This window comes from Python bivittatus, unplaced genomic scaffold (assembly GCF_059951505.1).
Source record: "Python bivittatus isolate LINGU-HERP-01145 unplaced genomic scaffold, Pbiv_v1 ctg000530_np1212, whole genome shotgun sequence".
NCBI lineage: Eukaryota > Metazoa > Chordata > Lepidosauria > Squamata > Pythonidae > Python > Python bivittatus.
This window is the reverse complement of record NW_028277085.1, coordinates 11640052-11663197: the sequence shown is the minus strand read 5'-3', so window position 1 is coordinate 11663197 and position 23146 is coordinate 11640052. Positions and strand designations below refer to the sequence as shown.

At 39.5% G+C, this 23146-nt stretch overlaps 1 protein-coding gene across 1 annotated transcript in view; it reads left to right on the top strand.

The window, feature by feature from the left end:
• Nucleotides 1-300: 300 nt before the first annotated feature.
• The window catches only part of ACAN (aggrecan), a 42019-nt gene continuing 19173 nt past the window's right edge, over nt 301-23146 (top strand). The window contains exons 1-12 of the mRNA XM_088148686.1: nt 301-307; nt 760-1143; nt 4236-4410; nt 5623-5750; nt 7220-7513; nt 8831-9319; nt 10074-10248; nt 12079-12206; nt 12932-13225; nt 15203-15382; nt 19027-21402; nt 22364-22477. Coding sequence (XP_088004812.1) covers nt 301-307; nt 760-1143; nt 4236-4410; nt 5623-5750; nt 7220-7513; nt 8831-9319; nt 10074-10248; nt 12079-12206; nt 12932-13225; nt 15203-15382; nt 19027-21402; nt 22364-22477 — 4744 coding nt within the window. The remainder of the gene's footprint in view (nt 308-759; nt 1144-4235; nt 4411-5622; nt 5751-7219; nt 7514-8830; nt 9320-10073; nt 10249-12078; nt 12207-12931; nt 13226-15202; nt 15383-19026; nt 21403-22363; nt 22478-23146) is intronic.

Here is a 23146-nt window from a genome sequence, read left to right as displayed (position 1 = left end):
ATCTTTGAGAGCATTTGGAGGCCTGAACATACCCCAGTCTAATGGTTTCTCAGCAATCACTTTGTATCCTCTCTTTATATCTGGATGCTAATGTTGGAGAGAGGGAACAGAGATCCTTTAACAAGCACCAGGCAGTTGGCACCATGTCACCCAAAAAGTACCAAAAACACAGCTTTGCAAACAGCTATAATCGTAGCCATCTGACACAAACTGGAGTAATCAGAAAAAGGGGTCCAGAGTGGCAGTGGGCTTTTGATGGTTGCCTGTTGGTCAACAGTCAACATTTGATGCTGCAGAAGAATGGCAGGTAGGTCCCCAAAGCAGGGGACAGGAGCTCTCTTGCTTTGTGAGCAGGGATGCCAGATTTAATTGAGGGCTTCAGTGGATGGGTGGCAGAACCAATGGATGGTGTCAGAACTGAATTTGTGGTTTGTTTGTTTTTCTTTTCTTTTTCCTGAGTTTGGGAAGCAGCTTTGAAGGGTTTTTTCCCCCTTGTTTCTTTTTAAAAGCTACGTTAAACCTGTTTTACAAGTTGACCAAAGCCTTCATTTTCTCACCTGTTTTCTGCCTGAAAAGGATCCAAAACCACACCTCCAACTTTTAGAGTTATGTCTAAGGGCTCTCCAGGTTTGCAAAAAAAAAGGACACAGGCAGTTCTTCCATGGGGCATGGTTTGGAAATGATTGCTGTCTGTTAAACACGAATTAGCCTATAGTACTGATATTCACTCTTTTCTCCTTGACTTTTTGGGATCAATAGATCACAGCGCCACACTTAGTGTGAGCATACCTTTACGTTCTCCCCTGCGTGTTCCTCTGGGAAGAACTTTGACCATTCCCTGCTACTTTATCGACACCTTGGGCCCAGTCACCACAGCTCCAGACACCCCACCAGTGTCCCCAAGAATCAAATGGAGCAAACTATCAGAAGGCAAAGAAATTGTCCTCCTAGTGGCCATGGATGGTCAGGTACGGGTCAATACAGCCTACCAGGACGCTATCTCTCTGCCCAATTATCCTGCCATACCAACTGATGCTACTTTGGAAATCAAGGCACTCCGGTCCAACGATACTGGGATCTACCGCTGTGAAGTGATCCATGGCATTGAGGACAGCCAGGACACAGTAGAGGTGAAAGTAAAAGGTGAGAAAGCAAACCTTCTGGGCTGCTTTGGAGCCAAGTTCTGATTACGGGTGTCCTGCAAATTTCTCCTCCATGTTTACCCCTACCAGTGCTCACTGAGTATGATGAAAGAGTATTTGCCTGTGAAACTGCTTTTCAAGGAGGAGAGAATTTCAGTAAAATTGTCTAATGTTCTTGCCCTACTTAGCTAGGAGATGACCAAAAGATACATGTAATTGTGCAATATGTATAATTTTGCATTGGATAATCCTCTACTCATTGATAGCACCCTTCCTTGCTTCCCAAACATCCATTCAATCTTTAAGAAAATATATGGGGGGGGGTCCCCCATCACAGCAATGTCTCCACTGTGATTGGCAAGTGTATGCTAATGCATGCATTCCCCTCTTCTCTGGTAGATGCCCTCCATGGGCCTAACATTTAGGCTGCTGAGTTCCCTGCCTCCCTTTGAAAATAACCTTCCCATAAAGCCTGACCGTGTGTTGCTCTACAAGGCACATCTCATTATATTGCCAAAGCAGAATAACTGTTGGAAGAGCACTTGTTTCAACTGGCATACGTTAATCTGGCTCTCACACTGGAGAACAATTTAGTGCTACCATACAGAAAAGCCTTATTTGTCAGTACACTGCTATTTCCCAGTTGGTTGGAAGTGAGCAACTGTATCTTGTCGTGCAAGGATCCTAGTTGGAGACCCTTACTTCATAGAACAGAATGAATCTGCTTTAGGAGAAACTGGGCTTTGGTCACCCTTGTGACATATTGGCCCAAATGTGCCCAAACTGACCAATACTGTCCTTACAGTTAGCAGGGAATGTTGCATGTGGCACAGGAAAGACTAAGCTGGTAACTTAGTTTACACTTTTCTAGCTTACTAAAAAGAGTTAGTACACAACAGGCAGTGATTGGCAGAGGTTAGTATTTGTATTTCTATCTGGTGATAACCGTGGCATCTGGAAGATTGCAACCTGACTTGTAAGTGGAATGAATGGTAAAACATATGAACTAACAAAGGAAACGGGGGGGGGGGGGGAGGTTGTTGTTAGCCTGTTGAACTAAGAGAAAGATACTGTATAATAGATCTGAACGGAGGTGATCTGAGTGAAATGGATGAATATATGTAGGAAAGGGAAAGTATTGGTTTAGTTATGAATCAAAAGGCTAAAGTGTATGTCAGAAGTATGAATTAGTGTCATTTAAGTTGTTCTGAGTGCATAGGCAGGTAGGGATCTAAATGTTGGTGGCAGTTATATGTTATGCTTTAGTGAACAGTGATTATAGAAAAGCTAGAGATGAGTTCAGGAAAAAGTGTACAACATTTTCTGAGCCAGCGGAAAAAAAATATTCTGCTAGGTAGCATGAATGGATGAGTGGGAATAAGAAGAGGTAGTACAGAGAAGATTCAGTCATTCAGAGATCTAAGAATGAATAAGAATAATGATGGGAGAAACATCTGCTTTGAGAAAAGGTCTGTTTGCAGGGAATATGTAATTTAAGAAGAAATCTATTCATTTGAATATATGACAAAACATAAAATCTAAAAGCATTATTAATGTGATTGTTTATGATGAAAAGTTGTGAGAGTTCCTGAGTTATATAAGCAAGATGAGAGGTTTTAAATATAGGAAAGAACATTTTTTGGTGGTACCAAGAGTGGATCCTGGAGAAAGACAGACATGGGGGGAAAAAAAGAAGTGAAAGGAACAAAACTAAAAATATAATGACTGCTGGAGAAGGAAGCATGAGTCTTGTATAAAAGAATACTATTTATTTATTTAAATTTATTATGGCCACCCACTCCAAAAGCTATTAGAAGATAGACTAATCCCCCAACTGTGTGAAAAGTGGACTAAAGAAAGCTTTATTAAGATTAAAAGAGGAAGAGAAAATATATAGCTCTTTTGATGCAATTTAAAAAAAAAAAAGGTTTGAAAATAGGCTAAGCAGGCAGCCACTGGCAGAGTGAAAAAAGAGAAGTGATGAAATGATTTGCAATGAAATTGAAGGGAGGAAATGCTGGAAGGAGTACTTCAGATAGATTTTTCTTGGAATTATAGTAATACGTTCAAGAGCGGAGCTGAAACTAATACCAGAAATGTTAGCGTCCAGGAAAAAATTAATGAAAAGGACATTGTAAATGATGTGAGAGTGTTAAAAATGAGAAAGGCTGCAGGTATAAATGGTGTAACTGGAAAATTATTAAAATATAGATGTGGCTTCCTTATGCAGTAGTTGTGTGACTTGTTTAATATGTGTGTGAAGAGAGCATGTGGATCTGACACTGAATAAGCTTGAATTAAGGGTTGTTTTGCATAGTTATGACTTGAAGTAAGAATAGTACACGATGGGAGCAAAGCATATCTGAGAATAACTGGAGTGCTCAGCAAATGGTTCTACGTTGAGCAGGGGAAAATGTAAGGGTATATGTTTTCCCCTAGGTTGTTTAGCGATGGAGATGTATAGTGAGTGGTGCTGATATAAACTAAGTTTAGCGGTTTCCTTTTCTTGTTCTTTTCTCGTGTATTTATATAGTTGCCTTCCTGTTTCTTCCTCTTTTCTGTCCTCTACATTACACTGTGTAGTCCAAAAGGGAATAGCATGATTGGACGATATGCATGAACATGTCTCAAAAGAAAGGGTAGGCAATTACTTTCAGGGTAAGTGAAGTGTACTTTCAGGGCATTTCATTTCCTTTGGCTTCTGAAGCCGCAACAGTGTTCAGGTGATACGGTGTCATTGGGTGAAGCCAAAAATATTCATCCTTTTTTGTGGGGTGTTCAATATCAAACCAGACATGCTAAAGGAAGAGAGCATTTCTCTCATAGGAAAATGGCAGTGCTAAAAAGCCAGCCATCCTGGCATTTTTACTTGAAAATGGTTTTAGATTTTGTCATTGACCTACATGGATATGAATGGCTGATGAGCTCAACTGCAAGCCTAGCACACACATATGCATCATCCAAAGGTTGGGGGGAATTAGCATCTTGGGTACACCCAGCCCTTTTGTTAATGTATGGATCCAAATATTGTGCCAATCCAGAAAATTAACCAAGGGAAGCCTGTTGTGTGAACACAACCAATGTGTTTTCCAGGGATCGTGTTCCATTACAGAGCCATCTCTACCCGCTATACTTTAAACTTTGAGAAGGCAAAGCAGGCGTGCATCCAGAACGGTGCTGTCATTGCAACTCCTGAGCAGCTCCAGGCAGCCTATGATGATGGCTTTGACCAGTGCGATGCTGGTTGGTTGTCTGACCAAACAGTCAGGTAAGCAATTGCCAAGGGGGTTTGTATACCCTCTTCTCCCACTCTGGGTCATCTTGGTGAACTAGAATACTGTCCCATCTTCCCCAGCCAGTGTGGCCAGTGGAAATTGTCACGCTGGAGAAGCATGGCTGTATGCAAACACAGGGTAAAGACTAATCATGGTGAAAAATTAAGCAGTGCTGTGGATCAGCAATGAGAGAAGGGGTAGGAAGTTACAAGACTGAGCTATTGCCCTCCTTTCCATTTGATGAGAATTCAAGGCTTCACAGCAAGGATGAGGAATCAGGTTTCTCTCTCCACCCAACACTGCTGGACTGGATAATATTGGTGGGAAGACTGCAAGAAAGAAAAGGAATTTTTTTAAAAGCATGGGTGCACTGCCTATAGATCGGCAGATGTCACTGAACTACCTCTCCCAGCTTCCCTCACAAATGGTCCTACTTGCTGTTGAGTTGTAGTTAAGGGACCTCTGAATGGCTATACTTTGTAAAACTAAGCTGCAAGGTGGAGATGGGCAACCTGAGGCCTCACCACTGATTTTTACAGTTCCAGAACCCAGTTGTCATCGTTTCCTGTCAGCTAAAAGTAGGAAACCCACTGAGCTAACAGTAAAAGCCCTAGGACAGGCTGAACCAAATTGAAAAAAAAAAAAAAGACAACTAAAATCTCCCCCTCAAACAAACCAAACAAAAAAATTCTGCCCCACCCACATGGGTGGCACAGTCCTGGGCTCCTTGCCATGCTATGTACCACACCTGCAATGAAAATGCCCCCCCCCCCATTCACAAACCCTGTCCTTTGAGGTGTAATCCCAATTCTTTCTGTTTCTCTGGAGAGAAAGAGAAAACAAACAATCACAGCTTGTAAATCCCTGTTTTTTTAAAGAGAGAAACATTCATTATCAGGGCTTGGAATAAGAGTCTCCCTGAGCAAGACATTTCTTACTCCTATGAGCAAAAACTTATGGGATGGGGACTTTGGGGAAGAGAAAGTGAGGCTTGGAAACAGTGAGAAGAAGCCAGTCAACTGAGTGGTGGAAGTCGGTTGTCATCTACAGCCCACAGGCTGGAGGTTCTCCATGCCAGAGCTGTAGTTCAGTCTCAATACTTCTTCTGGTTTTTCTAGAAATTATTTCTATCCCAGAACACACTGTTTCCCTTCTCTGCCCTCTTCCCTTGAAGATAAATTTTCCTCTCCCTTTTACTGAATCAGGTACCCAATGCACCATCCCCGAGAAGGTTGTTATGGTGACAAGGATGAATTTCCTGGAGTGAGAACATATGGTGTTCGTGATACAGATGAGACATACGATGTGTATTGTTATGCAGAGGAAATGGAAGGTAATGGTTTGTTTTTATACTTTTCACACTTAAATTCTGTTCTTCCGCTAGAAGGTCTTAATGGCAGCTTGTGCAGCGTTAAAACCATTGTTCAGTGATTTAAGGGGCAAAATAAATGCCTTGATTTGATGTATTTTTAGATGCTTTTTAGGGTTATGACCTCTCAACCCAACTTGTACAGGGACTATTAAATGGGAGTTCTTGTTCTCTGAAATATTGGGAATGTATACAATACTCAGGAGGGGCACTCTGGGTATTTTAATCATCACAATTACAGGCAACATCAAAAAAGGTTTTCAAGGACTATCAATGTGAGCATTGAAAGGGCCACTTGAAGTATTTTCATAGCTGTTCAGATCAACCAGATTCATCTTCTTCTTCCTCATCCACCCCCCTTATCCATCCCACAGATACCTATTCAAGAGTTCCATAGCATTCTTGAATTCAAAACTAGAGTCATGTCTCATCTACATAATAATGATATTAAAACCTAACTTCTGGATGACTTCTCCAAAGAACCATATGGTTTGTTTTGGGAGGGGAGAGGGGGATAGTGAGTTTTTCGAAGGAACTACCCTCCTTTTTCTGAGTTCTGAAAGGGTTTCAGGAAATGAGCTTCTTCCAAATTTCAAGGAAATGCTCTTTAATACGTGTTTGGGGTCCGTTGGTATCAGGTGGATATTACAAGCAAAGTACTATCCATTCCAGCAAACTGTACCTTCAACACCAACCCTATTCAGAACATTTTCTAGATTTATCAAAACTCTTATTTTCTTACTTTTTTAAATCCTGCACTCAAGAATCTGAAAATAGCAGATATGGTACCCCGCTTCCAATTTAATCCTCTCAGCAACCCATGGAGATAAGTTATGCTGAGAGAAAAATTGGCCAAAATTGTAGGGGGTGGTTGGTGGGCTTTATAGTTTAATATTCTGGATTCATCTTTAGGACTGAATGAAAAGGTTGAACTTGCAGGTAGCAAACTTGGGGAGGAGGGAGCAATTTACAGAATATCCCTGGGGGAGACATAATTCTCTTCCACTATATAGCATCTTAGTAGTTAATCAAACTGTATTATAAGTGAAAGAAGGAACAAGCTGAGGAAGGAAAAACTAAAGGGGAAAAGATAGAGGATGCCTATTATTCTTTTCAGATGGATCCAACAGGGTATAACCTCAGTCCTTTTCCACATTTTTCACTGTGGCCATGACTGATAAAATGGATAAGGACTGTAATTTTTCCATAGTCCAGTCCTTAAGAAATCAAGAGTTCAAATTTCTATTAGTTCATTCTCAGAAATGCTTTTCTGAACCATTTTCAGCTCCAACGTGCTTTCTTTTAGACTCTGCAACCCACCTACATGAGCAAAGATAATGGGTAGAAAAGTCAAATGGAGCCTCTCTGTAAATGGAAGGGGCATCATCTGGCAGCTAATCGGTGGCATAATGATCTGTGCATTTTGATTGCAGGCAAAGTCTTCTACGCCACCTCTGCTGAGAAGTTCACCTTCTCAGAAGCAGCAGAGAAATGCCATAGTCTAGGTGCACGTTTGGCAACAACGGGAGAGTTATATCTGGCCTGGAAGGACGGGATGGACGTCTGCAGTGCTGGCTGGCTGGCAGACCGCAGTGTCCGGTATCCCATCAACAAACCAAGTCCCATCTGTGGTGGCAACCTGGTGGGCGTACGCACAGTGTACCTTTACGTCAACCAGACCGGGTATCCTTACCCTCATTCCCGCTACGATGCCATTTGCTATACTGGTGAGTAGAAACAGAGGCACTGAGCTTCTTCCAGTCTGTGTCAGTTCTGCCAGTTCTTTCTTCTTGCATTTCATGTTACCTTCTGTTCCCTCCTTTTAAAAAAACTACACAGATATGCATTTACAAGGACATCTTTCTCTTCCCCTCAAATATGTATTTTTGCATAAACTTCCTTCTAAAATAACATCTTCATATGTTTTCTCTTGTTCCAACTACAAAACTACATGCCTCACAAAACACAAATGGTATTTAGAGAATAACCATTCTGTTGCTTCGTGTGGGAAGTGCAAATTTTGTCCATTTTATTTTTTTAAAAAAAGTTCAAACAAATGTATCTAACATCACTTTCACTAGAATTACCATTTCAAAGCTCTTGGCATTTGTCTTATTCAAATAAGCATACTGAAAATGCCTGTGCTTCACTCACATTCCCTAGGGTGATCAAGTTCCACTGATTTTTGTAGGATAATTCTAGAATAGAGACTGTGGCTAAACTCCTACATTGCCATACACCATGGTTTGTTTGACTTAAAGGCTGTGGAACAAGACAATTGCTGGGTTTAGATTAGGCTAAGCCATAAGCCATGGTTACAAGCCATGGGTTGGATTTGTACACAGCCGCCAGTCAAAGCTGAATAAATCAGATGATGGACTAGTGTAATGTGTGAACCCAGCCTGTGATCAGAATTAAAGTGCTAATTAACAAGGTAAACCTATGCAAGTTTGTTTAGAAGTAATGTCTGCTATGTTTAGGGATGCTTACTCCCAGGTAGGTCAAATTCTGTATTACAAGGGAGCCAAATTTGAGGCCTTAGGCTTTAAAAGCCCTTAGGACAGGTACAAGAAACCTCTCAATGTTTTCATCATTTCTGATGTGACCAAAGGAAAAAGTGATAAATGTGTGATTAGAGAGTAATCATAGTAACTACATCGCTCTATTATTTTATTTATTTACATAAAACAAAACATAAATCAGATTGGGATTTTGTTTTGATCTGTGGTACCCTTTTAAAAATCTGGCAGTGAACTTACTCCCAACAGCTCTGACTGAAATGGTCCATTGTAGCCTTCAGAACTGTGCATCCCATTGACCCATCTTCCCTAATAAGCTGTTTCATTTATCTACACCATTTCTTAACATAAATTCTAGCATTTTTGTTTCCTACCCATAGTCCTAGCAGCTGGATCAGAGAAAGGAATCAGATGTCTGGAGCAATAAGAGCATTGTTACCTGCCTTGTAAACAGACATGGCCCTAAAAAGCTTGAGTTTCCCATTGTGATTGGGTTTACCAGCAGTTATCTTCTTCATGCTTTAGGTGTTGACTCTCGTACTGTCATCCATGAGAATATCACAGATGAATCTGTTGATGAACTGGGCAGTGGCTTCACCATCCAGACATTCACTGACGCAGATATTGAGCTGGAGTTTCCAGACAACACTACTGAGAAAGAAGCTCGAGGAAGCATTGCAACCTTGGAACCTATCGATTTTACTACCTCCACTTTAGAGGTGGATGAAGGTATCACAGCAACTCCAGATCTCTTTGCAACAGGTTTCACTGATGCAACAGAGAACAGGACTGAGATTGGGATCTGGGAGGACCTAGAAAATGGTACTGCCTCAACCTTGGATGCGCTCTTCCCCACGGATATCCCAGAAGCAACATCACTGGAATATAGTTCATGGAGTACTGCCACAACAGAATCAGAATCACCCTCACCATTTACCAGAGAAGAGCAAATCATGCCAGGGACAGCTGTTCCTGATATTGGTCTAGTCCCCCGGAAACCCATTTCTCCCACAGGTATACAACCAAGGTTATCATGTGTTATTTCAATGAAGATTTTGCCTTCCTATATGTTGAGCATCAAGCTAGCGAATAGACCAAAATAATAGAGAATTAAAAATCAGTAGAAACAACCCAAGTGATTAGTAGCATCCTATTCAAAAGCATGACCAGAGAGAAAGGTTTGGGCTCTTTGCTTGAAGGTTCAAAGCCTGGGAGTGATACCTGTGAGAATGCATTCCACAGTTGGAAGAGAGACAGGAGATGACCCTGCCACATGCATGACAGCGTGAGCATTTCTGAGCCAGGTTTTTAACAAGTGTGGGACCCCCTGTTCTAAACTATGAAAACAACTTAACCAACCTGAGTCACCTCATGAAGCATGTTGTGTGAACAGTGTCTCTGGGCTCTCTTCCCCACCTCCTGAGCATCCTCTACTGTCTCCAGAGTTTCTCTTCCTCTCTGACACCTTTTCTGTCTGTAGCTTTTCAACGTATGTGGATGCACTGCAGAGCCTCCACCAATCCTTTCCTGACCTCTGCTGTGTTTTGGAGGAGGGTATTTTTAAATGAATCTTTTCTGAGTGTTTGTACAACATAGGAACTGTGCCCTCATCCCATGGGTCATGTGAATAGGATACCAAGTATTGTATAGAGCACAGGAATAACTCCCAGCAAAATATCTTACCTTGTTTTTGTTTCTTTAACTATCAACCAGTGCGCCCTATTTCTTTTTCAGCCCACTTCCTTGTGTTGTGTTGGTTTCTCTGCAGGTGTCGTCTTTCATTACCGGCCATCCACCAACAGATATTCCCTGACTTTTGTTGAAGCTCAGCAAGCTTGCCTAGATAATCATGCTGTTATTGCTACTCCAGAGCAACTACAGGCTGCCTATGAAGAGGGGTACGATCAGTGTGATGCTGGCTGGCTGAAGGACCAGACAGTCAGGTAAGGTTCTGGGCCAATGGCTAAGGAAGGAAAGAGCCAAACAGAGGGATTTTCCTGTCTATGGATCAGCATCTTTAATCAGCCTCTGGCGATCTCCATTCAACAGGATTATCACTGACTTCTATGGATCCTGTTACTGGGAGGTCAAGGAAAAAGTTCCCCACATTATCCATAGGGTATTGGTTCCAAGAACAGAGGCCCCAGGAATATATGGGAACCTGCATATAACCTTGGGAGGGCCCCCTTTGCTCCTCGAAAAGTTGCCACTGGACTAACTTTCAGAATGAAAAGAGGGGCTGCATACAATACACTTCACTCGGATGCTAAATTAATCCATTTTTGGTAGGTCCATGTGATGTCTTGGACCTTACACTAAACAGATTAGTTGACCTCACAGAAACAGACAAGCTGTCAAAAATTAATCAGAATTTAAACAATCTAGTGTTGTGCATCAGCAACCAATATGTTAACTGCCCTGGGTAAACATGTTATGGGACCCCAACCAAGGATTAACTGACTATATTTAATTGATCTGACTATAATTCAAATGTAATTAATCAAATTTAGCTTTTGTCCTGACCTTCTTTGTTCTGGCCCAATCTGCTATTTAAATGTAGTCCTTGTATATCATTTAACAACCAAAGCTAACCCTGAGCTTGAAAAGATTTCTCTACCTGGATCAGTCTTCTGTGATCCTAGAAAATGAGAAGGCATCGCCTTCTACCTGACAGGCTATTTTTCTAGGTGCAGAGGTTGATTTTAATGGAAATTCCACCAGGGGTGTTCCCACCTGCAGACTAAAGTAATACAACTGAGATTCAGGTTTATTAATTGAGTGGGATCTTACTCCAAGAGTTCTTCCTAGAAAATGATGTCTGAAACTCGAGGTAGAGACATAAAACTTCTAAAGAGTTGCCCAAGCAAGGCTTTGGAGCACTGGTATCAGTCTGCGTCTATCTCAGAGCTATCCACTCATCCACTCCTTTCTCTCCAGCAAAATATTTACACTGAACTTGTCAACTCACAGCAGAGTTTCAAATTCTTCAGATTGCAATGGCAGAAACTGCCCATGATGTAGTTTGCAAGCCTGAAATGAGATGTGTTGTCCTAGCTTAAAAATAGTCTTGATTACTAAGTATATTCTCTCTCCCTCCCAAATGTGGAGGTCTGCTTTTATTTATTTTATCTATTTTATTAGATTTTTAAGGCTGCTTAATGGCAAGCAACTCTGGGTGGTTTACAATTGATTTAAAAATATATCATAAAAACAGAACAGAAAGCTATAATAATAACAACAGCACCCATTGAGAAATACAAAAGTTAAAATAATAAACATGCATGCAGGTTCACAAATTGATTTTCAAATCATGCAAAGTGCCCAGTTGTTGTCACGTTCTTTTTAATGTTGTTTAACAAACAGGTTGTTAGTATAATGGTCTGCCAGCTGAGCATCTTGGTTCAAATCTGCCCATTGTGACCTCACCAGATGCACGGGCTGGTGCCCCAGGGCCACCTCCAGATCTGAAAGCTTTAGATGGGCTCTCTGGAGGCTTTCCAAAGGTTGTCAACAAACAATAGCTTTTAACATTTTAACCATTAAGTACCTGTGAAGTGATCATAACATTTATTCAGTTAATTAAATATAAATGTATTAAATAGTTTTAGCCTCATCTACTTTGGGAATATAGCTCCAAACACCCCCCCCAAAAAAATCTAAGTGTAATCCTTAGACTGAAAACACATGAACCTAGACCACAACCACACAAAGCAATTGTCAGCTATTAGTGAAAAATTCTAAGACCTTTGATGAGATTCATTCCTGCTGGCCAGGTATCCCATTGTTGTTCCACGCAGTAAATGTTCAGGAGACAAGGAGAACTTCCCTGGAGTACGAACCTATGGTATGCGCCCCGCATCAGAAAAGTTCGATGTCTACTGCTATATTGAAAAACTGAAAGGTACGTTTCCATTTATGGAAGGAAGGGCAATGCTTTATTCGTGTCTGATTTAGTCAGGGAAATCGGGCTGGATAACATTTTAGATTCAATCTCCAAAGGTGTTTCAGGGCTTTCAGGAATGTGAATGTAGTAGCCATCTGCAACCTCTTAAGAGGCTGAAGGTTGAAGTGTTCTGAAGTTGTGAGAGAGAAAGCATTCTGGAGAGCAGGAATCTGACCTGAGCAAAGATGAGTGGAGCAGGTTTTATCACAGAGAGGATATTTATTTACAGAAAGCATTATCCAGAGAGACAAAGCCTAGACCCTAGCTAACTGCAGCCCACCAGGAGGAGATCCAAAAGCATGAGTTTTGTGGTACCCATGCCCTGGAAGAAAGACAGAAGTAAGTGACTTCAGATTGGCAATCACTTGGACGAAGAGCAGGTGGAAGGAGAGGCGAAGAGGAGATACATAATGAATCCTTCTTTCTCTTCTTATAACCTATTGTCGTTGGTAGATCAGGAAGCGCTGAAGAGTCAATGCTGTTGGATTTGGACCTCCAACAAAAGCTATTGCATCTGTTTATGGGATTGTTCAGCTGATCTCCACAGCAGCTGTGCTATCCCAGGAAAGGTGTTACGGATCCATGCTAGATCCATGCTCCAAGGCATTGTGTTGAATTGAATCCCAAGTGCCGCGTGTCCTAATGGAGGCAGGACCTCACCACCTTTCATTCTTTATCTGTAGGTGAGGTCTTCTTTGCTACTCAGACAGCACAATTCACCTTCCTAGAAGCCCAAAGATACTGTGAGAGCCAAAATGCTACCTTGGCTTCCACCGGACAACTCTATGCTGCCTGGAGACTGGGACAGGATAACTGTGAGGCAAGCTGGTTGGCTGATGGAAGCGTCCGATATCCCATTGTTAATCCTCGTCCTGCCTGTGGTGGAGAGAAGCCCGGCGTCAGAACGACTTATTTGTACCCCAATCAGACAGGATTCCCTGACCCTCAATCCAAGCATCAAGCCTTTTGTTTCAGAGGTAAGGAGCTGCTCATCTTTCTGAATGGGGATAGCAATCTTTTCCACCCAGAACTCAATCTTCTTTTCAATTCCTTGATGTCATGGAGGCTTCATGCACCCTTTCTACCCCACTAAAAAGGGGTAGCCTTGCTGCTGGATTTTGATATCAGAATCTGGGGTTTTTTCAAGGTATTATAGGAGCAGTAGCATGCAAGGAAATTTTATTTTTTAATTAATCAATTAATTAATTTCTATAGCCGCCCATCTCAACCAAGTGACTCTAAATTAGATTTAAATTAAATTGACTAGATTTAGTCAAATCTAGTGTTGACCCATTGAAATAAATGGAACTTAAGTTAGTCCAAAGTTTTACAGGGAGGATGTTTAACAGAGCATTCCAAAACCCTGGTTCAGACTAGTATTTAAATCACATCAATGAGTAAGAGAATGTTTCTCCATGTTCAATAAGCTACACTGTGAAATATTAATAAAGGCAAAACATAAAGAAACGAGGAGTTTCTTAAGCAAGATTATGAATGGCATTTTTAATACATACATTAAGATAACATTTCTTGGAATTTTTCGCTCCTTATGTACATAACTTCTTTTTTTGTTGTTGCCGGTGCCTTCAAGTCAATGTCGACTCCTGGCAACTGCCTGGACAAGTCCCTGCAGTTTTCTTGGCAAGATTTCAGAGGTGGTTTGCCCTTGCCTGCTTCTTAGGGCTGAGAGATTATGACTGGCCCAAGGTGACCCAGCTCGCTTCATACCCAGGGCGGGACTGGAACTCATGATCTCCCGATTTCTAGCCTATTTTAGCAAGCACAGGAAATGATGTCTTCATCAAGTCATCAATATGACTATATACTTCGATAAGAATGCAAAATGGCCTTATACTAAGACTAAGCCCACTATTATTGACACTGACTAGCAAAGTTCTCCAGGAGTTCCTTTTTTTTTAGGCTTCCTTGGAGATGCCAGGGATTAAACTCAATACCACATGAATCAGTTGTTCCACCGCTGAACCATCATCTCTTCCCTTTTGAATACACCAGGATAGTGTTGTTATTATTTTTACAGGCTGCATTCATGCAGCATCTGAATTCATTCTGGGGGTTAACACATTGCATTTAACCATAACCTAACCAAGCGGGCTGGAATTACACAATATGCTATGCCACTAACATGTAACTAAGGTTAATATTGTCTAAGCTGTTGTGCAACTATCTCTGGTAGATTTATACCAGATGTGTGAATGTAGCTCTTGTGTTTTTTCATAGTGCAAATGAGTGGATGAGTGATGAAAAATACAAATGATTTGCAGAGGCTGAAAGCCTTAGCTCTCACAGGAAGATTTAATATTACAAATTATTCTATTTAAGGTGGAATTCAAGAGTAATGACAACTCTTAGAACCAATCAATAGAAAATTAAAGGAGCAGGGAAATCATCTAGCCCTATTCAGAATACTGAATAAATACAGAAAGTTGTATCCCGTAGTGTCTAGCTATTAATAAAACAAGCAATAGTGGTCCATAGATTTCTCCTTCATGGAATTGAGGGCCCTCTGGAATAAATTTGAAGGGAAAGAATAGATGATATATGGCACAGTTGGAAATACATTTACATGGTATATCTATGTCATATGAAAGTATGTCCGTGGTATACCTTGGGCTGTACAATGGAACTGGTTGGCACAAGACTTAACAAAAAGGAAGTTGCTTGCTCGTGTGCCGTTGAACTTTGGAACTCATTGTCATTGCCATACAATGTGCTACTCTGACAAGCATTTAAAATAATTAGATAAACTCCAGTAAGTAATAGCTAGTAGAGATTGTAGCCCATAATTTCCAGTGTTGGGAAATGACAATAAGGATATCTCTGGATTGGCCTTTTGTTGAAAGAGTTACCATTCAAAATACAAACCAAATCCATCTGTATATCTACCTTGAACTTTCCTATTTGGGGTATTCCCAACAATGATTTCTGTCTTTCAGCTCTACCATCTTTGTATGAGGATATAGAGGAAGATTTAATTGCAGCCCAGGTGGTCCCTGGAGTAGAAGAAGTCCCTTCTGGGGAAGAAACAACTGTGGAAATGGAGTTTGCCACTGATTCTGAAAATCAAACTGAGTGGGGAACAGAAGTATTTCCAACTAATATATCACTGTTATCGGGTAAGTAAGTTCCATTGGTTCAACTCCAGAATAAACTGTTGTAACTGTTGTAACTGCAACTTTTTTGAGATCCATTTGTATAGGAAACTGTACAAAATATATTTAACAATAAGAATATAGTAAAGCCTCATCTTAATATATATTTACTTACTTACTTACTTAAATGTATTGACTGCCCAACTCTAGTAGGCTCTAAATGAACTCCCATTTAGCAAATTTCAGATTTAATTAATGAAATCTAGATCCAAACCATTCTCCCCTCTCCCGCAAAATGGACAAAGTCCAGATAATCTCAAAAAGTGGTTTTTGTCCATATGTAAAAAATTATTTGCATTACTTGCATATGTCTATAACCTTTGTCTCATTAAATCACTTAATTTATTCACTTGTAACTACATAATGATACAAATGTCACACATTTATGCAACTTCTATGTAATTCCTGGATTTAATGGACATTCAGATTTCATGGATACCCTTTTCCCCCAAATGGTTCATAAAATTGAACTTTTACTATCATAGTTATAATGATAATAGCAGCAACAACATCGGCAGTAATTGTACCTGTATTTGACAGTTCCAGAATCTAATCATGCTGATTTGGACAGTTTTAAAGATGTCCAAATCAAAGCAAGTTTCCTCTAACACACAGCACATCCAAATTAGAATTTCTTTAAAGCACCATTAATGATTCAGAATTTGAAAACACAAAGATAGTGCTGGGATACACAATATCATAATGTGTTTGGTTTGGCCTAGCCAATTACAGATTCTCCAGTAAATCATTATTAAACATACTATGTGTGAATCCAGACAGCAAAAATAGATCCATTTTGCCCTAATGCCTTCAGGACATGATGGAAGACAAAGGAATTCAGGGCAAAAGTCAACCATAGTTTCTAAGACTATGGAATCCAGGAAGATAGAACATTGGCTTGTTTGAAAAATTAAGATATATATCCTTCTGCCAATGTCTATGATTTTTCATCGCTGTTTTCCTATACTTGGAAAACTTGGATTCTCCCAAATCATTTATCTAGGCTAACAAAGGTCAGATAGTTTGAAGTCCATTATATGGCATGAATCAAGCCATCACATTAATCCATAATGTGGTTTATTTATTTGGGCATAGCAGGTTACATAAACTCAGGAATTGTGTTTTGTTAACTTAGATTTATTTAGTATGTGATGTGAACCCACCTCCAGGCACTTTTTGGTTCCAGTTTCATATTTAAACTATTTTTCCCTCGTTATAACTCATTAGTATCTGCAGCTTTCTAAAACTGGTCAGATTCTTTGCCTAAAGACCTCTCTATGCTATACTCATACAAATGGTCAAAAAAAAAAAAGTCCAAAAAACACAGAGGACTGTTAATGAAATTTATACAGCAACATGGCCTTGTTTCAGATTATCAGATCAATAACAAAAAAACCCCAAATGTTGACACAGAGAAAGAAAAGCAATACGTGCATTGAGTAACGGGGTTTAACACTACTGCCAAAAGGTTAAACACTTAGAAATCTATTTGACAAAAAATAATAAGGATTTGTTTTAAAATAATTATTTACAGAGCTGGGAGAATATTATAGCAGATATTTCCAGATGGGAAAAATCAACATTTTCCTGGTTAGGAAGAATTGCAGCTATCAAAATGAATATTTTCCCAAGACTTAACTTTCTTTTCCATATGATTCTACTACATATTGAAAAGGTATTAAGCAACTGGCATAAATGAGTAATGGACTATATATGTTCCAATAAAAGATCAAGGATTAAATTCAAGATGTTACAAGATGCAGGTGAGGCAGATTCAAAAGAGTGAGGGCACTGTTCATAGATATCTCAGGGCTGATACAAGCAGAAACCAACTGCAGAAAACATTATGCAGTAATAAGTGATGTATTAACATCTAGGATAAATACAAGAAAAGAATAGGCCCCGGATTGTTCCCCTGTTGTTTTGTTATTAACTGTTTATTTTTACAACAAGCAAAGCACTGAAATTCATTCAGTGGAGAGAGAACAATTTGTTTAGATTGCAATATCTGATTATTAACAAGACAAAGAAAAAAATCTTTTGAGACTCTTCACAATGGTCTGGTTCACTTGACTGCATTTATCTTCAAATAAATAGCATAGTACCAAAATAACTGCAGAAACAAAGGGGAATACATAGAGACTTAACTGAATTTAAACATTTTATCATGTATCACTCAGAACATCTGCCTGGCCTTATTTATAAACTGCTGAAGTATGATTCAGAAACAAGTCAAAGATTATACAGTAGAATTAAAAGGATGCAGGACTTATAGGTGTAGTAACAGATATCCAACAATGATAATTTCAATAGAAGAATATTAAATTTACTCTGAATATTATATTTAGAGAAAATTGATGTTTTATTATTAGTATACTACTCCAGTTTTGATCACCAAAATGGATAAACCGTTTTCTAAAAATTCCTGAAAATGTAATGAGCAGGTCAAATCATTCTTTCATCTCTCGTGGCAATGTTGTATAGCTCAATAATTCTGGAAAATGATTCATATCAGAATGAAATAAATCTTAAAAGTTGAATTCCCATTTCAATATGCAATATTTTTATTATTTTATTAAGTAAAATAAATTTATTTTAAACTTCATTAAACCATGTATTCCCTGAAAGCATATTGAATTAGATATGTCCATACTGACTGCTGCAAGGATATTATATACTTACTGGAAATGTCATTTGTTACCTTCAAAATGGGTATGCTTAGCCTTGATATTTCTATTCTGTAGCATTTCAAAATCAGAACAGATGTTTAAAAATGTGGATAGAATTTATTGTAGCTTATAACCTTACTCAGTCATTTATACTGTTTTGATCATGATTACTGATATTCATGCTTTGCTTCAAGCTTAATAGTGATTCTTAATCTTTTTCAATGATACAATGTATTCAGTTATTCACAATTAACTAATGAAATATTGGAAACTTTAACCTCCGTGACATTTATAAATCTCTTGCTTATTCATTTGTGTTTTATTTCTTTATCCCCTTTTCTTACTTTCTTTTGTTTGTTTGTATGTCTTCTTTAAAGTGATTAATTAAAAAAGCACATAAACCTACAGAGAGGAGGTAAGGAAAGAAACCTTTTCCTCTTTGCAGCTGTAACAACCTTTTTTTTAATTTATTGCAAGTTTCCTAACAGCTTCCATAACAATCGCTCACAAAAAAACAGAAAAATAAATATATCCTTATTTAGAATTCACAAACTAGTAAGGTTCACCATGTACAAAAAACCTGAACCTATAATGTGAAACTTGCTTGGCTTCCTATCCCTAGAAAGGTCACCATTCATCTAATTCCACCAAGAAATAAAAATATGACCAATAATTCCTTTGAAAAACTATTTCAAAGTGGGCAGATTTCTGAGTCACCACACTGATGTCTAAAACAAACTTTAAGGTTTGTATATATCCTTGCTGTGTAGCCCTGTGTTTGTATGGTAATATATATTTCATGTATTGAGGGATAATATTCCTTTAAAAAAAAAAAAAGTCTGAACATAGCCTAAAGTTTATGTTCCTTTTTGCATTGCCTGAGAATTCACCCTCGCACATGTGCTCTTTCTTTCTTTCTTTCTTTCTCTTTCATGCAAGTGAGTCCATCAGCTGTGAGTCAATCAACTGTTCTCCCTACTGATGTAATACCTGATGAAACAAGTGCAGAAGCTCCAATCACAGAGATGTCTGCTTCTGGTTGGACTTCTGGAGCCCCAGATATGATTGAGCCTAGTGGAAAACCCTCAGGATTTGGAGAAAGTGAATCTCCCTCTGGAGTCCCTGAAATGAGTGGGCTGCCTTCTGGAGAGAGTGGGCTACCATCAGGAGACATAAGTGGCCTGTCTTCTGGCATTATTGAAGTTGGCATCTTACCTTCTGGAGATGAAGAATTATCAGGGATTAGTTCAGGAATCCAAGAGCAAATACCTGGGCTCCAGGAAGGCAAAGGGATCCCAGAAATTAGTGGGTTGCCTTCTGGATTTAGTGGAGAACATTCTGGCATGGATTTCAGTGGCTCACCATCTGGAGGGTATGATTATAGTGGTCTCATATCTGGATTTCCTACTGTGTCTCTGGTGAATGCCACTTTGGTGGAAGTTGTGACCACAGCAACAGAAAGGGAAATGGAAGGGAAAGGGACAATTGGAATCAGTGGAGATGGAGATTTATCAGGTTCCCCCTCTGCTGACTGGGATGTTAGTGGCATAACCAGTGGATTGCCCTCAGGAGTTGATGTCTATGGAACCAGTGACATCAGTGGGGTTTCTTCAGGACTCGATATCAGTGGGGAACTACCTAGAATACCTGATATCAGTGAATTACCATCAGGACTTGATGTTAGTGGACAATCATCTGGCCTACTAGATATCAGTGGGTTGTCCTCTGGAATTGACTTCAGTGGGACATCTGTTGGGACACCTGATCTAAGTGGCTATGTGGATTTAAGTGGCCAACCTTCAGGTATTGATGGGAGTGGTGAACCTTCAGGTGTTACCTTCATTGATGCTAATTTGTTTGAAGTGACAACTCCTTCAGCTAAAGAAGAAGAAGGGAAAGGATTTGTAGAAATAAGTGGATTACCTTCGGGAGATGAAGATCTATCAGGCACAACACCAGGAATTTTAGATGGGAGTGGCCAGCCTTCTTCAGGACAAGTAGACTTCAGTGGGTGGGCTTCAGGAGTTAATGAAGTCAGTGGACTTCCAAGTGGACTAACAGACATTAGTGGAGAAAGCTCAGTCAGTGGCTTTTCATCTGGAACATATGATTATAGTGGCCTTGCATCTGGGTTTCCTACAGTTTCCCTTGTGGATGCAACTTTGGTAGAAGTTGTAACACAGCCATCTGTTCCACAAGAAGTAGGAGAAGGGACATCTGGGATATTAGAAATAAGTGGGCTTCCTTCAGGACAGGAGGGGACATCTGGAACACTATATGATGTGACAACAGCTAGTGGAATATCATCTGGGAAAGTTGATTTCAGTGGGACTTCATCGGGCATTCCATATTTTAGTGGAGAAACTGCTAGCACTGACTTAAGTGGAGAGTCTTCAACCACAGCCAGTGCTAGTGGTGATGTCTCTGAAATCCCAGAAATCACCTTAGTAACTCCTGATTCAATAGAAACTGTGACAAGACCAACAGTTTTACAGGAACAGGTTGGAGGAACAGAGGCAATATATTCCCATGTTCATGAATCAAGTGGGGAAGCCTCCACATCTGGTGCAGAAGTTTCTGCATATCCCGAAAGTACCATGTCAATCCCAGTATATCATGAAATCAGTGGTAAGACATCCACATTTCATGAAACTAGTGTAGAAGCCCCTTTGTTTAACGAAACAAGTGACAAAACATCAGTCTTACCAAAAAGCCACCTAGAAACTTCAACCCATTATGAACCAGGTAGAGAAACATCTTCATTATCTGAAAGCTACTCAGAAACATCTGGGGTACCATTCATCAGTGGTAAGACATCCACGTTTCATGAAACTAGTGTAGAAACCCCTTTGTTTAACGAAACAAGTGATGAAACATCATTCTTACCAAAAAGCCACCTAGAAACTTCAACCCATTATGAACCAGGTAGAGAAACATCTTCATTATCTGAAAGCTACTCAGAAACATCTGGGGCACCATTCATCAGTAGCTTACCCTCTGGGGCTTTTGATGAAAGGAGTCAGATTAATGGGGATAGTTCAGGTCCAGCCCCTCAGACAGTATCAGATACACCAGAGAAAGTTTTTTTGCCAGATGTCCTACTTGGCACCAGCAGTCCAGATGTTGAATTAACGGAACACTCAAGGCATCTAACTGAGTCTCAGGTTGAAGCAGAGACCAATACACATCCAACACCAGAGCTGGAAACAGGAGATGTTGCTACTCCAGGGATTCCACTACCATCGCCAACAGTTTCTGATCTCCTTCCTAAAGTTTCATCAGAGGTGGCTGATGGAATAAAGCTTCTTACACAAGGTAGGTTCAGAAATATATATATATATGCACTGCAACTTCCAATAGCCAGTCTGATTCTCCTAAATTTTCACATTTGCTGCTCTTTCCCTTATTTCTCCCTTGACATGGTCACTCAGAAGTAGAATCTCAGGAAGGTCTTCATTCCTGTTAATCTAACTGGTTGATTAGCAAAAGATTTTGAACATTCATTGGGACATATTTGGCTCTCTCTCATCCTGTTTAATACTTATTACAAAATTACCTGTATTTTGATTTCTTGTTATTGCCTCATCCCTTCTGCCACCAGCTGGGAAGCAAGAGAAGTTAGAACATTGTAATGTCAGGGATGCTCATAAATTCTATACTTTTTCAAATATGAGGGAGCTAAAAATATAGCTGTATATCTGTCCCTTACACCAGATAATTTTTTAAAAGTTGTTTTTACCTAGCCTAGGAAATAAAATGCTCAGTTTTCTCCTATGTATTGATGAAAAATCCAAAGTTCTTTGAACACTAGTATGGAGGATTCTCAGAAAGGACTTCCATATCAACAAATAAAAGCACATGTTTATAAAATTATATTTGTCTCACCAAAAGCCAGGAACTATTATTTCTGTATGATCTCACTTGCAATAGCTGTGCAAAGCTCATAGGCACTGAAAGCATTTTCTGACCAAAGCTTTGGACCAAATATGATCTTTAATTTACTTTTACAATCCTTGAAATCCAAAGGGCTACAAGAGTGAGTGAGCTAGAGTTCACAGATATGGGCAAACAATGTAGTTTTACTAGGAGAAGGAAGTTTGTTTCTTAACATTAGTGAGATTCCAGTGGTTTTATTTACTCAACACTGGAATCAAACCCTTATTTCGGTTTAAGAAATTCCGTCTGTGCTGTAATAGAAAATCTGCTTGTCTCTAAAAGTAACTTTCAGCTTGGTGATTCTGCAGAATAATTAAAGAAAATATATTTTGGGTTGCAGCTACACCTAAGACATGTGAGGAGAAAGTATGTGGAACTGGGACCTGCCAAGAACAAGAAGGAAATATCACCTGTTTGTGCCCACCTGGATATATGGGCGATTACTGTGAGATAGGTAAGTCTTGATTTCTTCTTAATATGGAGCTGGAGGATAATATATATCATACCAAAACACCCTATTTATTAGGAGTGGGGGACAAATGTCCCAGGTTCTGAGCAAAAAGAGAGAACCAAGAAATAGTAGATACATTTCTGCCTATATAAACACACCCTGCCTATATAAAATCTGTTCGTAGTTCTATTTAACCATGACCAAACCTCCTCTACTGATTCATTCTAGGTTCCTTCTTTTAACTATGATTTCTCTAATAGCAAGTTAATCTCATGTGAGTATCAAAGCTCTGAGTGGTGAACAGTAAGCCAGTCCTTTCTTCATACCACAACAATGTAACTCTTCCCCAACAGAGGCTTATGGCTATTGGTGCTGGGAGAAATAAGGGGTCTTTAGGCAAGATAAGCTTCACACAGAATATTGAGTGCTCAGTGTCCCTTCCTAACCAGGAAAATTTTGATTTTTCCCATCTGGAAATATCTGCTATAATATTTTCCCAGCTCTGTAAATAATTATTTTAAAACAAATCCTTATTATTTTTGTCAAATAGAGTTCTAAGTGTTTAACCTTTTTGCAGTAGTGTTAAACCCCATTACTCAATGCACATATCTTCCTCCATGTTCCCCTTCTTTCTTTCTTTCTTTCTTTCTTTCTTTCTTTCTTTCTTTCTTT